At 34.9% G+C, this 13,125-nt stretch overlaps 1 protein-coding gene across 1 annotated transcript; it reads right to left on the bottom strand.

Annotated features, from left to right (window-relative positions):
• Nucleotides 1–6,523: 6,523 nt before the first annotated feature.
• Nucleotides 6,524–7,078, bottom strand: LOC126883605 (uncharacterized). The gene has a single exon (XM_050649257.1). The coding sequence runs from the start codon at nt 7,076–7,078 to the stop codon at nt 6,524–6,526; it is 555 nt and encodes a 184-aa protein (XP_050505214.1).
• Nucleotides 7,079–13,125: the final 6,047 nt, after the last annotated feature.

The following is a 13,125-nucleotide window of genomic DNA, read 5'->3' on the forward strand; positions in this document are numbered from 1 at the left end:
ACACAAAAGACCCAGAGGAAGACCTCCTATGAGATGGACAGATGATCTGAAAAGGACTGTCGAGAAAAATTGGCTGCAAGTAACGTACAATGAAAAACAATGGAAAGGAAGACTTGAAGAGGCTTATGTTCAGATGTGGACGTGAATGACTAGACGAAGAAGAAGAAGAAGAAGAAGAAGAAGAAGATGGTTCTAAAAACATGTTGTAGAAAAGTACGACACGCCATATAAGAAACGACCAGAAGAAGATATTTTATATATTTACATTATGTAATTATAAAACTAATATATTACATTTACAGTAAGTCGAGTCAAAAATCTGTCTATTCAGTTTTTTATATTTAAAATTTACCACCCATCAACGTTTACTACAACATATTTCAAACGGGACAAGTGAGCCAAAGAAACTGCTTGAAATATACGGGAAGATAAGATATGTGTGCATGTAACTGATACACCGAAAGAAAATCTAAATTTATTGTTTTGTCAGGAAGGGATATACACATATACACGAATCATTATTTCACTATTTATTTGTTAGGTAATTTTTAAACTAATCTTATTTGGTTACAAGCTCTATTATTAATCTTAACAAGAGTTGATATCCAAGAGGCCATAAATTTTTTTGTGTCTTTATACAATATGGCTATTAATTTATAATATTAAAACAGTAGAGCTACCTTTCTCTTTAAAGTATTATTTAACATAAACATTGGTATTTAGTTTTGGTTAGATATAATAATAGTAAGAACACAAAATGTATGAGGATCTCTAAGAAGAATCAGCAAATAGGAATCAAATGTCGGACAGAGACAGCAAGATCTGCATTTTAATAATGGCTAAACTATTCAAATGTCATAATTCATCAATACTCATAAAAATCAGGTTACTGCGATGCTATATGTTGTACGGAGTTGAGTCGTGGACTCTCACAGATGCCACCAGCAAGAAAATTGAGACTTTCGAAATGTGGCTTTATCGTCGAATCCTGAAGATATCTTATACCGAACCAATATATCCTAATAAATTGTGGCAAGTATACAAAAGTTTGGCTGGCTCGATTTTTCACAGACATCATGGAAACTGGAAATATTCCACAAGAACTAAAGCGCTCTAAGATAATAGCCATACTAAAGCCAGGCAAACCCGCCGACAACCCAAAAAACTACAGACCAATTGCGCTTCTCTCTGCCATCTACAAACTATTAGTGATTCAATAAAATTGTGTTTTGACTAGGAAAGTTTTGGGGTAGTTCTGATTTCTTTTATTATATACGGATTTCGGGCTGCTGAATCCGAATATGAGGTTTTCCGGCAAAATTTCTTGCCGGAACATTGAAAAAATCGCGAAAAAAGCGAAAAATTTCAGCTTGTTTCCGCTTTGGTGCTCAAACCTCTAAAACTGTTAACTTTTAGTAAATGGTCCGTTAACAGAAACTAAAGTACTTAAAATTATCTACAAATATCACTATTTACTTTTTTTTTTCAGACAAACCGTTCGGTCTAAAGTACAAGTTGAAAATTGCCAATTTTTAACGGTCTCGGCAAAACCCAATTTTTACATTCCAAAACTTTATTTTTTATTAGAATGCTGTCATTTGATAAATTTCTCCTAGTTTTCTGTACAAATAATAAATATTAGTTCATAGGTATGGCATGTCTCTTGTGACAGCTTCCATGAGTCCATTCCGTCCTAAGAGGCCGGGAATGTCTCTGCTTTTCCCTTAGAGCCACAGAAGATCAGGAACAGATGGAGTAAAAGTTTCAGTTGGTGTGAACATTTCCTTCGGATCTGTTATCTTGATTTCTGATAAACCTTGAGGTTTTGTGCTTTTAAAATGAATTAGTTGAACAGCTCCCTGACTTCCATAAAAATCAGGCGCGGGTTTAATTTTTATCCGAGGAATGGATTGCTTAGGAGCTACTGCATGTTTTGGTGCAATACAAGAAATGCCACATATGACGAGAAAAGTGTGGTATTCGTCGATTGTATGTACGTTAAAATCAGCGTTATCGTACACCGGCTGTGTAAAGCACGGCAGGTCAATTTTCTGCGGATCGCCTGCGAATGCTGACACTTCCAGGCGAACAGTTTCTGTATAGGATGAACAAAACCAGAAAGAGGAAACTACATCAACCTATTTTCTTGAGTCATAATTTACTTTTTGTAGAGAAAATGGCCAACCCTGCAAGGAATGGTGAGACCAACTATCTGGGCCTTACTGCCGCTACAAGACTTTGAGCAAGCGCGTTGCTTATCTGGAAGTGTTAGCAGTCGCAGGCAATCCGCAGAAAATTGAGCAGCCGTGCTTTACACAACAGGTGTACGAAAACATTGATTTTAACCCTTTCTATGCCAGGCCTTAGTTTGCATGTTGGTCCCTCAATCCCAAAGGGTTTTTCTTGCTTAGAGTCCCATTGCCTTATATATACGTCGCATATAAATAAACAAATAAATGACCACAACGTGTTTTTAATAAGTTTTTTTTAACCAACTTAAACGATTTCTTTTCAAAAGTACTGATCAGAGAGCAAAACCAACTTGAAAAAATGTAACTAACTTAAAAAAAAAATAATGTAATGTAAATTAACATTAAAAGTTTTCTTTTGTGTGGTACTCCTCAAAACATGACACTACGCAAAGGCCGACTCCGCATCTTGCACACATGTATGTCGATTCGCTTATTTTTTTTTCTTGTCTTTTCTGTGGCTACAAACTCTTCACCTTCTAGCAGCTACCTATAAGCATTGCTACCAGTGCTACAATATAGCATAGGTATATCTAAAATATGTGAACAAATATATACGGCAATGGGTCCGCATGATCTGTCTTAGGTGCCAACATTTTGAGGCTTTGGGAACAATAATCTAACATTTTCGGACATATTTCTACGGCATTGGGACACCAATGAGTCTAAAATTGTATAAGCAACGCATATTTTCGGCTTTGGTAAATTGAGACCATAACACTTCTACGTATATATACGGCGGCGGCTGGGAATACAGAGACACTTTTTCAAAAACATACAGTTTGGGCGACAGAAAGGGTTAACGTACATACAATCGACGGATACCACACTTTTTACGTCATGGGTGGCATTTCTTGTATGGCACCAAAACCAAAAATGAAATAGCTCCTACCCAATCCATTCCTCGGCTAAAAACTAAACCCGCACATGAGGTTTATGGAAGTCAGAGAGCTGTTCAACTTATACGTTTTAAAAGGACAAAACCTCAACCCCAAGGTTTATCAGAAATCAAGATCAGAAGGGAATATTCACACTAACTGAAACTGTGACTCCATCTGTGCCTGATCTTCTGTGGCTCTAAGGGAAAAGCAGAGACATTTTCGGTAGTTTAGGATGGAATGGATTCATGGAAGCTGTGAGAAGAGATATACCATAATCATATTATGAACTAACATTTATTATTTGTACAGAAAACTAAGAGAAATTTATCAAATTAGAGCATTCGAATAAAAACTAAAGTTTTGAAATGTAAAAGTGGGTTTGCCGAGACCGTTAAAATTTGGCAATTTTCAACTTGCACTTTAGACCGAACGGTTCGTCTGAAAAAAAAAGTAAATAGTGATATTTGTAAATAATTTTAAGTACTTTAATTTCTGTTAAGAGACGATTTACTAAAAGTTAATAGTTTTCGAGATTTGAGCAAAAAAGCGGAAAAATGATGAAATTTTTCGATTTTCTCGTGATTTTTTCAATGTTCCGGCAAGAAATTTTGTCCGCAAACATCATATTCATATATTCATATAATGAAAGAAATCAGAACTACCCCAAAACTTTCCCACGAGGGAGCTCGTAGAGTACAAATTTACTGAATCATAGAGAGGCTTATATATAATAGAATCAGCACAGAACTGTTGTTCCAAGTATCCCCAGTCGAACAAGCAGGTTTTCGACCAGAACGAAGCTGCGCGGACCAGGTAATGTCACTCACCACCTACATCGAAGCGGGTTTCCAAAGAAGACTTAAAACTTCAGCGGCATTTATTAATCTCTCGGCAGCTTACGATACAGTATGGAGAGAGGGCCTTATATACAAAATTCTCCGTGCAATCCCCTGTAAACCAATAGCACGCCTAATAGATAGCATGCTCAACGACCTAATGATTCAAATAGTGATGGGCACAGATATCAGCCCACCAAAGAAACTTAAGAATGGCCTACCACAGGGGTCAGTACTCTCTCCACTACTATTTAACTTATACTTAGCAGATATGCCGGAAACACAATCAATAAAGTTCGGATACGCCGATGACTGGGCCCTCACTACACGATGCAGAACACTAGAAACGTCTGAAGAAGTTCTGACGGCAGAGTTGTATATATTGGGCAAATATTTTCGCAAGTGGCGACTTCAACCAAATGCATCCAAAACAGAAGTTAGTTGCTTTCACCTGAACAATAAACTTGCTGGAAAGGAACTCCACATACGGTTTGAAAATACCACACTTACCCACAACAAAATACCGAAGTATTCTTTGCGTCAAGATATAAGAAATTTGGCCTGGCGCTGGTGGGATGTCCCTACCGATTTAGTATCATAATAACAAACAACAAACCCTCCAGGAGCGGAATCGCTAAAATTAAGGGGAAAGGAACAAATGCAAAATTTTGACGCCTGTCAAAATTTTCAATGTGTTTTAAATGTAATCATTTTTTCGAATCCTGAGAAAACTAATATGTAAGTATTTTTGAAAAATTTAAACGCAGAATGAAAAAATACTTTATTACCGAGGGTCGAAAGTCCCTTGGAATGAATTAAAAGTTTCTTTTGAATGAGATATTTGAAATTAAAAATCACACTAAATTTTCTCTTAGTTTTTCACCCCTGTAACTAATTAAAATAAACATTATAGAAGTTTTCAGGGACTTTCGGCCCTAGGTAATAACGTAACGGCTTAAAGCCGAAAGTTCGTACCCATCTCCTTAACAAAAAAAAATTCAAGTCTTCAAGTAGATATAATATTTTAATGGGGTTGGAATAATAAATATAAATTTAAATATCATATCATTATATTTATTACGTATTTATATCTATGTAGTTATAGGTATATTATTATGTACAATGAAATAAGAGAAATGAACAAATTAAAGAAATTAAGGAAATTAATGATAATAACAATAAAAGATTAAAATAGTGTTAGCAAAAATCAGAATTAAAAAGATAACATAATAAAAAATAACATAGAAAATAACATAGAAAAATAAAATTTGAAGTTTAGACGGAAAAAAATAAATACAAATTACAACTCTGTCACTATCGCTGTCATCTTCACTAGAATCGTTATCTAATGTTATAATTATTGGTTTAATATGTGAGGTTAATGTTCTGTAACGATCTTCCGTTTTTATAACATGTGAAACACAATTTTGCCACAGTGTTGGGGAAATCTTTTTTATTTCTTCTACAACATGTGACACCGATTCGCTACTAAATTTGGGACAGCAGTTGTTTCGCCGTAAACTTTCCTTATGGTAGGGGAGCCCAAGCGGGGATTTTTGCAGTTACTCGAGCGCGTCAGATTAGCATATGAGGAGAAACCTGGTACCCTGCAGATGTACATCTACCATATATTGGCTCTTAACACAGGGGAGTTCGTTAAGGGGGTCCCGAAAAATTAAAATCTATCCTTAAATAAACTCGAAATTGTCAGATTAAGATAAGGTAAGTTAAGTACATGCAAAAGAGTGCATATTTCAAAAATCTGACGATTTGAGCCGGGCGTAAGGAAATGGGTGAGTCCCAAAATTTCACAAGAAAAAAGCCAATATTTCGCGAAATAAATGACAGATCGAAAAACTAAAAAATATGTGCCCAATATTTTTTAAAAATCTATCGAATGATACCAAACACGACTTCCCACGGAGAGGGGTGGGGGGTAAATTTAATATTTTAAATACGAATCCCGCGATATTTCGCGAAATGAACATCAGATCGAAAAACTGTAAAATACACTTACTCAATAGTTTTGAAAAATCTATCGAATGGCACCAAACACGACACCCCATGGATGTGGGGTGGGGGGTTACTTTAAAATCTTAAATAGGAGCCCTCAATTTTTATTGCAGATTTGGATTCCTTACGTAAAAATAAGTAACTTTTATTCGAAACATTTTTTCGAATTACGGATAGATGGCGTTATAATCGGAAAAAACGATTGTTGGAAATGGAAAATTAAATTAAAAAATGGCAAGCGCCCACTAAAATGGAAAACTTTACTTAACTGTTTTTGGTTTTAGGACCTACTCTTCACAACCCAGTAGGTCCCCAAAGCGCTCGAGTGACTGCAAATTTAGCATACTTTGCTCCCCTACCATTAAGTTGGCTCCAGATTAATTCAATGGGGTTTAAGACACAGTAGTAAGGAGGTAATCGCAATACATTATGACCATCACGTTTGGCTAATTCGTCTATAACAAATTGTTTCTCAAACACTTTTGTGTGAAGAACTTCCAACATTTCTTTTTTTGTATATGTTTTTTCAAAGTACAAATCATTATCATACAAAAATCAGATATCTGTTTTTTGTCGAACCTACACCGGGGATTTTTCTAATTTGTTCGCTGTGATACGTTGCGTTATCCATTACAATTACACTTTTTGGAGGCAAATTTGACAACACCTTCTTTTCAAACCATTCCTTAAACAAGCTACTCGTCATATTTTCATGGTAGTCCAGCTTTGAATCTTTAATGTTTTTTGCCGATAGTAAAAAACTTTTCCCTCCAAGCCAGCCATTTTTGGATCCAATGTTTAGAATAATTATTCGCTGACCTCTATTAATTGGATAATTGGGTGCACATTTAATATAATCGTCTGTCCAACATTTTTGAGCAGTATCGTGGGTATCGAACCATGTTTCATCTAGATAAAATATCGGTCTTCCTTCATCTCTAAATTTAGATATAGCATCCAAGTATTCACTTCTCCATTTAATTAGACCAGGAGAATCCATTATTGATGATCGCTTATTAATTTTCTTGTATCGAAAACCAATGTGATTCGAAGGCGAATACGTAATGGAATAGTCTTTAACAAGTTGATCGTAGATCATAGTAGTTGAAACTAGGTTCTTTGAATAGAAATTGTAAATTGCTCTTCTAATTACCTCAGCATCTTTTTCATTTACTGCTTTATGTTAAGAAAAGTCACTCCGCTTTTTACGAGGTTGAATTCTATTCGTAACAATTTTCCACACTGTTGTATATGGCATCCTTGTCAGTCGAGATGTTGTCTTGATGAGGAATTTACCGTCTTCTGGATTTGGATTATCTTCTTTAACAGTTTGATAAACATTCCTAATAATTTCTTTGGCATCATCAGATAAATGTACACGTGTTTTACACTTAGCACTAGCTTCACCGACTTCAGACATTTTACTTGAATACTCGCGATCTAACCTTCTATCTACATGCAAGAAAATAACTGCCTGAATGTGCAAATGTCAAACTTAAATATGATTGCCCCCCTTTCATAATGTTCCATAATGTATGTTTTCTGGATAAATAAATGATACTTAATTTTGCCTAAATACCTATAAGCACGAGAATTATGTGTAAAGCTATAGAATAATAATTAGAGGTATATCTTATCTTTACCTAATGCTCTTTCTAATTATCTTTAATTTTTTTATTTAAAGATAGAAAGCTGCATTATCGGAAGTCCATTTTGTTTAAAGTGAAAACGATATAAAACACATCATAATCTAACTCCATAAAATTCACGTAATGAGCGCATTGGACATAAAAATTGTTTGTGATCGTTTGTAATTGATTCCAAGCAAGTTAATTTCAGATGACTAAACGAATTCGTCTACAGTAAACAAAATTTTTAATACATTGTCTAGAAATTTTAATTTTAATAATTTATTTGCATTGATAGGTAACGAGTCAGTTCTGTAAATAATATAAAGTACGGCCCTAGTAGCTGTTCCAAAACTATTGCCACCCGTCGCAAAGACAATTGAGGGATTAGTAACGTCAACTATTTATTAGGATACTAAATCGGTAGGGACATCCCACCAGCGTCAGGTCAAATTTCTTATGTCGTGACCAAAAGAATACCTGGGCGTAACACTAAACAGAACGCTATCATTTAAAGAGCATTTAACAAAAACTGCCCAAAAGTTGAGCACAAGAAATAACATTATACAGAAGCTCTGCGGTACCACCTGGGGACCATCGGCTTCCACTCTCCGCTCTACTGCCTTAGCCCTTGTTTTCTCGACCGCTGAATATTGTGCTCCAATTTGGCTACACAGCCCACACGTAAAAAAGGTCGACACTCAGCTGCACAGCACTATGAGGATGATAGCTGGTACAATTAAATCAACTCCCACCCAATGGCTTCCAGTATTAAGTCACATCCCACCTCCACATTTACGACGAGTTGACGCACTTACACGTAAATACAAAAAGATCATGAACAATGTAAATCTGCCGATCCACCAAGATACCGAGGATGCACGAAATACCCGTCTCCGCTCTAGAAAACCACCAATAAAAACGGCAAGAATGATGCATGAGGAGTTCAACATCACGAATGCATGGTCTGAAGAATGGAACGCATGGCAAAATAACATGCCCTGCATTACCCACCAGCCACCAGGTTTTGATCTTCCACGTAAACATGGTCCACTCTAAATAGGATCCGAACCAGACATGGCAGATGTGCATACATGCTACATAAATGGGGAAAGAACCAGTCTCCTCAATGTGACTGTGGGGAGAACCAAACCATTGACCACATTATTGAAGAGTGTCCCTCAAGATCCTACAATGGAAGCCCTGAAGACTTCCTGTTTGCAACTTCAGAATCAATTGATTATATTAATACACTTGATGTTTGTTTGTAACTATTTAAGGTTTGTCATATACCTATATTTAAGTGTTTGTAATTTTGTTCTAAATGTGTTGTAATTGCCATACTATAAATAAAATAAACCGACCATGTTACTAAAATTAGGGTGTTTTATTAAGAATACAAAAAGAAAAAGAGCTGTTAACCACAATTAAAACAGTCAAAATCGAATACCTATTAGGTCACATCATGAGGAACAGAGAGAGATATGGACTGCTGCAATTAATTTTGCAGGGACAAGAGGAAGGAAAACGGGAAAACGGGGACCAGATGTGCGAAAGATTTCGTGGCTGAAAAATCTACGTACAATCTGGTTCAACACAACACAATAGTCACTACAAGGAGAAGAAATAAGATAAACATAATATATTGCTTGGTAAATCAAATTTATCTGTCCCTTATTTTCACTTATACATAGGGTTTGAACCGTCCAAGCATTAAATTCGTCGGTAACATGTATTCATTATTATTAATTTCATTAATGTAGAAGTTCTTTATATCCTTTCCAACGTCTTTTGAAATGTTTTTTAATCCCTTAGCTCTACATGTAAATTGTGTGCTTATCTTTCATTTTCTTTCTTTTGTGTATTAGGGTTCTTGCGTCTACAGTGGGTTCTTCAATTTTCCTTGTGTGGCTGCCTTGACATTTCTTCTGTGTCTTCTTTAGGATGTCTAGGATATTAAGCTGTTCAATATTGATTTCATCTTGCACGGCTGTCTGTAGGATAGTCTGTATTTCTTCTTGGTATGCCATTGTGTTTGTAACAGCAGTGAATGTGACAATTAGTCACAGTGTAGGATAGTCCCTACTACCCTATTTCTTCTTTCCTTCTTTACGTCCAAGACTATCCTCGTTCTAACTTTTGCATGGTCACTTCCGGTTGAAAATTTATTTAATAAATATTCTTACACCTATAAATAGGCTTCTAGGAAATCACCGCTTTTAAGAATCAACGCGAAAATAGTTCAGTATATTGGTTATACGACAAAAAGTTAATCTGAGAAGAAAAATCGTAAAATCTGTCAACTGAATTTAAAATTTACACCTAAAAGACCTACGCAGATGGTTTGACATGATACCAAAAACTTTTACAGCTCTGGTGTCTCAAATGCCGCGATCAACGTAAAGATATTTATGGGTCTTTCATCGATTGATAAGAACCAACATATAAGAACCAATGGCATTGATGGAATATACCTACGTATCATAGAAAATTTGTATTGGAAGCAGAAATCAGTCATACTAGTCGATGGGGGATTAACCGACTCATGTTACATTCAAAGAGGCGTCAGACAGGGATGCATTCTATACCCGTCATTATTTAATATCTAGCCGGATATAATTTTTAAACAAGCTTTGCAAGATATTGAGACTTTGTCTTTAATCAGTAATCTTAGATACGCTGACGACACGGTTATTTTATGGAACCTTCAGGGCCTTCAAGAATTTTTGTATTACGTGGACACGACTGGACAACAATGAATGCTTCTAAGACAAGTTTTATAATATTTAGTCCCCAGTCTTACGACGATGCTTCCCTAAAAATTGTAACCTTTTTGTAAACCTTTTTTGTATGGTGCTAGAAAGGTTAGAATGGTTAATTAGTAAATAAATGTTGTCAACACAATACATAAAAAATAATAAATAAATATATTCGGTAGCTACTACCTACTTACCTACAAAAATTATTCTGCGTGATCTTTTTCCTGGTCGAAGATAATATAATGTGACTTAGCAAATATTTAGAGGTAATCTCTTATCAGAAAACTTTTTAGAGATAGAGAAATAAAATTCGTTAAATAAACAAAAAACAAGATATTGAACAAATGGTTCACCAGAAGGGTGAATCCCAAAAACAGGAAATAAACAGTAAACTATACAGGGTGAGGCAGATAAAGGGCATGTTAGAAATATCTCGAGAACTAAATTAAAGAAAATCATGAAAATTGGAATACAGGGGTTTTGAGGTGTGAACTATTTAATGAAAATAATTCGGTCTCTTTGCTACTTCCGGTTATACCGGAAGTTGATTGTAACTTCGTTTTTTTTAATGGGACACCCTGTATATTTTTACATTTTGGGATTCACCTCGATTTTTTCTTTCTTAAAATATAAGGTTTTGTAATATTATACAGGGTAGGTTACAAGGTAATTACGTTTTCTTATTAATTTCGTAGCAATATTCACACCCTGTAGGATTGTAGTAGTTGAACAAAATAAACTCTATTTATATTCAAATGATTTTTAGTATAGTCTACTATTGTTAAGAATTATTGGTATAGTTAAATTTTTCATTTCAGTATACAGGGTTGGTCGAAACTCGGAATGAGTATTTTCTGAGTTTTCTTAAATGGAACACCCTGTATTTTAGTATTGTAATGAAATGTTATTTTATGGTACTTTTTAATTTCTTAAGCATTTCCTATGCCTAACTGCTTTAATTTGTGAGTTAGTGGTGATTCAAGCCAAGCATTAATTGCAACACAAAATACGTGAAATTGTATTAGGTTTGCCGTGAAAATATTCAATCACAAATAATTTTTTGAAAATAAATACATATTAATCTAGACTGATACTTAAAATTGTCAATAATGGTTGATCTATCAAAATACAATCGAAGTTAAGATTGTTAGTGCGATTAACAATTAAGCACAAATTAAAGCAGTTAGGTATAGGGAATGCTTAAGAAGTAAAAAAGTACCATGAAATGTCATTTCATTACAATACTAAAATATAGGGTGTTCCATTTAAGAAAACTCAAAAAATACTCATTCTGAGTTTCGACCCACCCTGTACACTAAAATTAAAAATTGAGCTATACTAATAATTGCTAACAATAGTAGACTATGTTATAAATCCTTTGAACATAAATAGAGTTTATTATGTCAAACTACTACAATCCTACAGGGTGTGAATATTGCTACGAAATTAATAAGAAAACGTAATTATCTTTTAACCTACCCTGCATATTGTTACAAAGCCTTATATTCTAAGAAAGAAGAAATCGAGGATAATCCAAAAATGTAAAAATATATAGGGTGTCCCATTTTAAAAAACGAAGCTATAAGGAACTTCCGGTATAACCGGAAGTACCAAATAAATGAAAATATTTTCATTAAATAGATCAGTCTTCAAAACCCCCTTATTCCAATTTTCGTAATTCAGTTGCCTTTAGTTCTCGAGATATTTCTAATAGGCCCTTTATCTGCCTCACCCTATATACACAAATAAAAACTGCACCAACAATTAATGTGTGGTTGGATACATGTAGAAATAAACAATAAATATGTTAAAAGAAATACATATATCATATGGTAAAATCATGCACAATTCAAGGCTCAGAAAGAGAGGTCATTCATTAAAAAAAATTAAACAAAGCATCTATCATAAAAAATACTCTCTTTGCTGTTTAGGGCTTATCTCGAGATAACTGATATTGTGAATTTAATGGTGGATAGAAAATATAAAGAACAAATGTAATAAAATTAAATTCAATACATAAAAATTGGTTACCAAAAATTTATAGTTCAAAAACCATAACTGCACTTGGTTTAACAAATAAGCAAATCACGCGGCTTTTAATTAAATAGTAAATAGAATAAGTTTTCACTCTAATGGCAAATAAAACAACATAATGCTATTCTACATCCCACCAGAATGAAAACAATGGGAACCTTCTCTGGTTACACCTCCGAGGCTTCTACAATTTGCAAGCCATACGGATGTGAGACTAAGGAAGATGAGGGAATTCTACAACTTACAATTCACGTCCCATCTGCTCAGCGCGGTAAAGTTCCAACGAGAATGGTTCCCTTCATACTCCACACAGAGTAAATGTAACTCAAAAATGAATAACCATTTTCAATTTCGTTGCAAAACGAAAACACAGCCGAACCATATTCTAGTCCAATCAGAGAGTGCTGCAAGCACCCCTACCGGTTTCGAAACTTATTAGTCTCTCATCAGGAGGCACATATGCTGCTTTCCCTGATCCAATCAAAACAAACCCCAGCGTGCAGTTCCGGACTGCAACGAACGAAATGGCATAGATGCACTAGTGGCAACTGCTACCAAAAAGACTAAGTTTTCACTCTAATGGCATATAAAACAACATAATGCTATTCTACATCTCACCAGAATGAAAACAATGGGAACCTTCTCTGGTTACACCACCGAGGCTTCTACAATTTGCAAGCCATACGGATGCTGAGACTAAGGAAGATGAGGAAATTCTACAATTT

This window comes from Diabrotica virgifera, chromosome 4 (assembly GCF_917563875.1).
Source record: "Diabrotica virgifera virgifera chromosome 4, PGI_DIABVI_V3a".
Lineage (NCBI taxonomy): Eukaryota > Metazoa > Arthropoda > Insecta > Coleoptera > Chrysomelidae > Diabrotica > Diabrotica virgifera.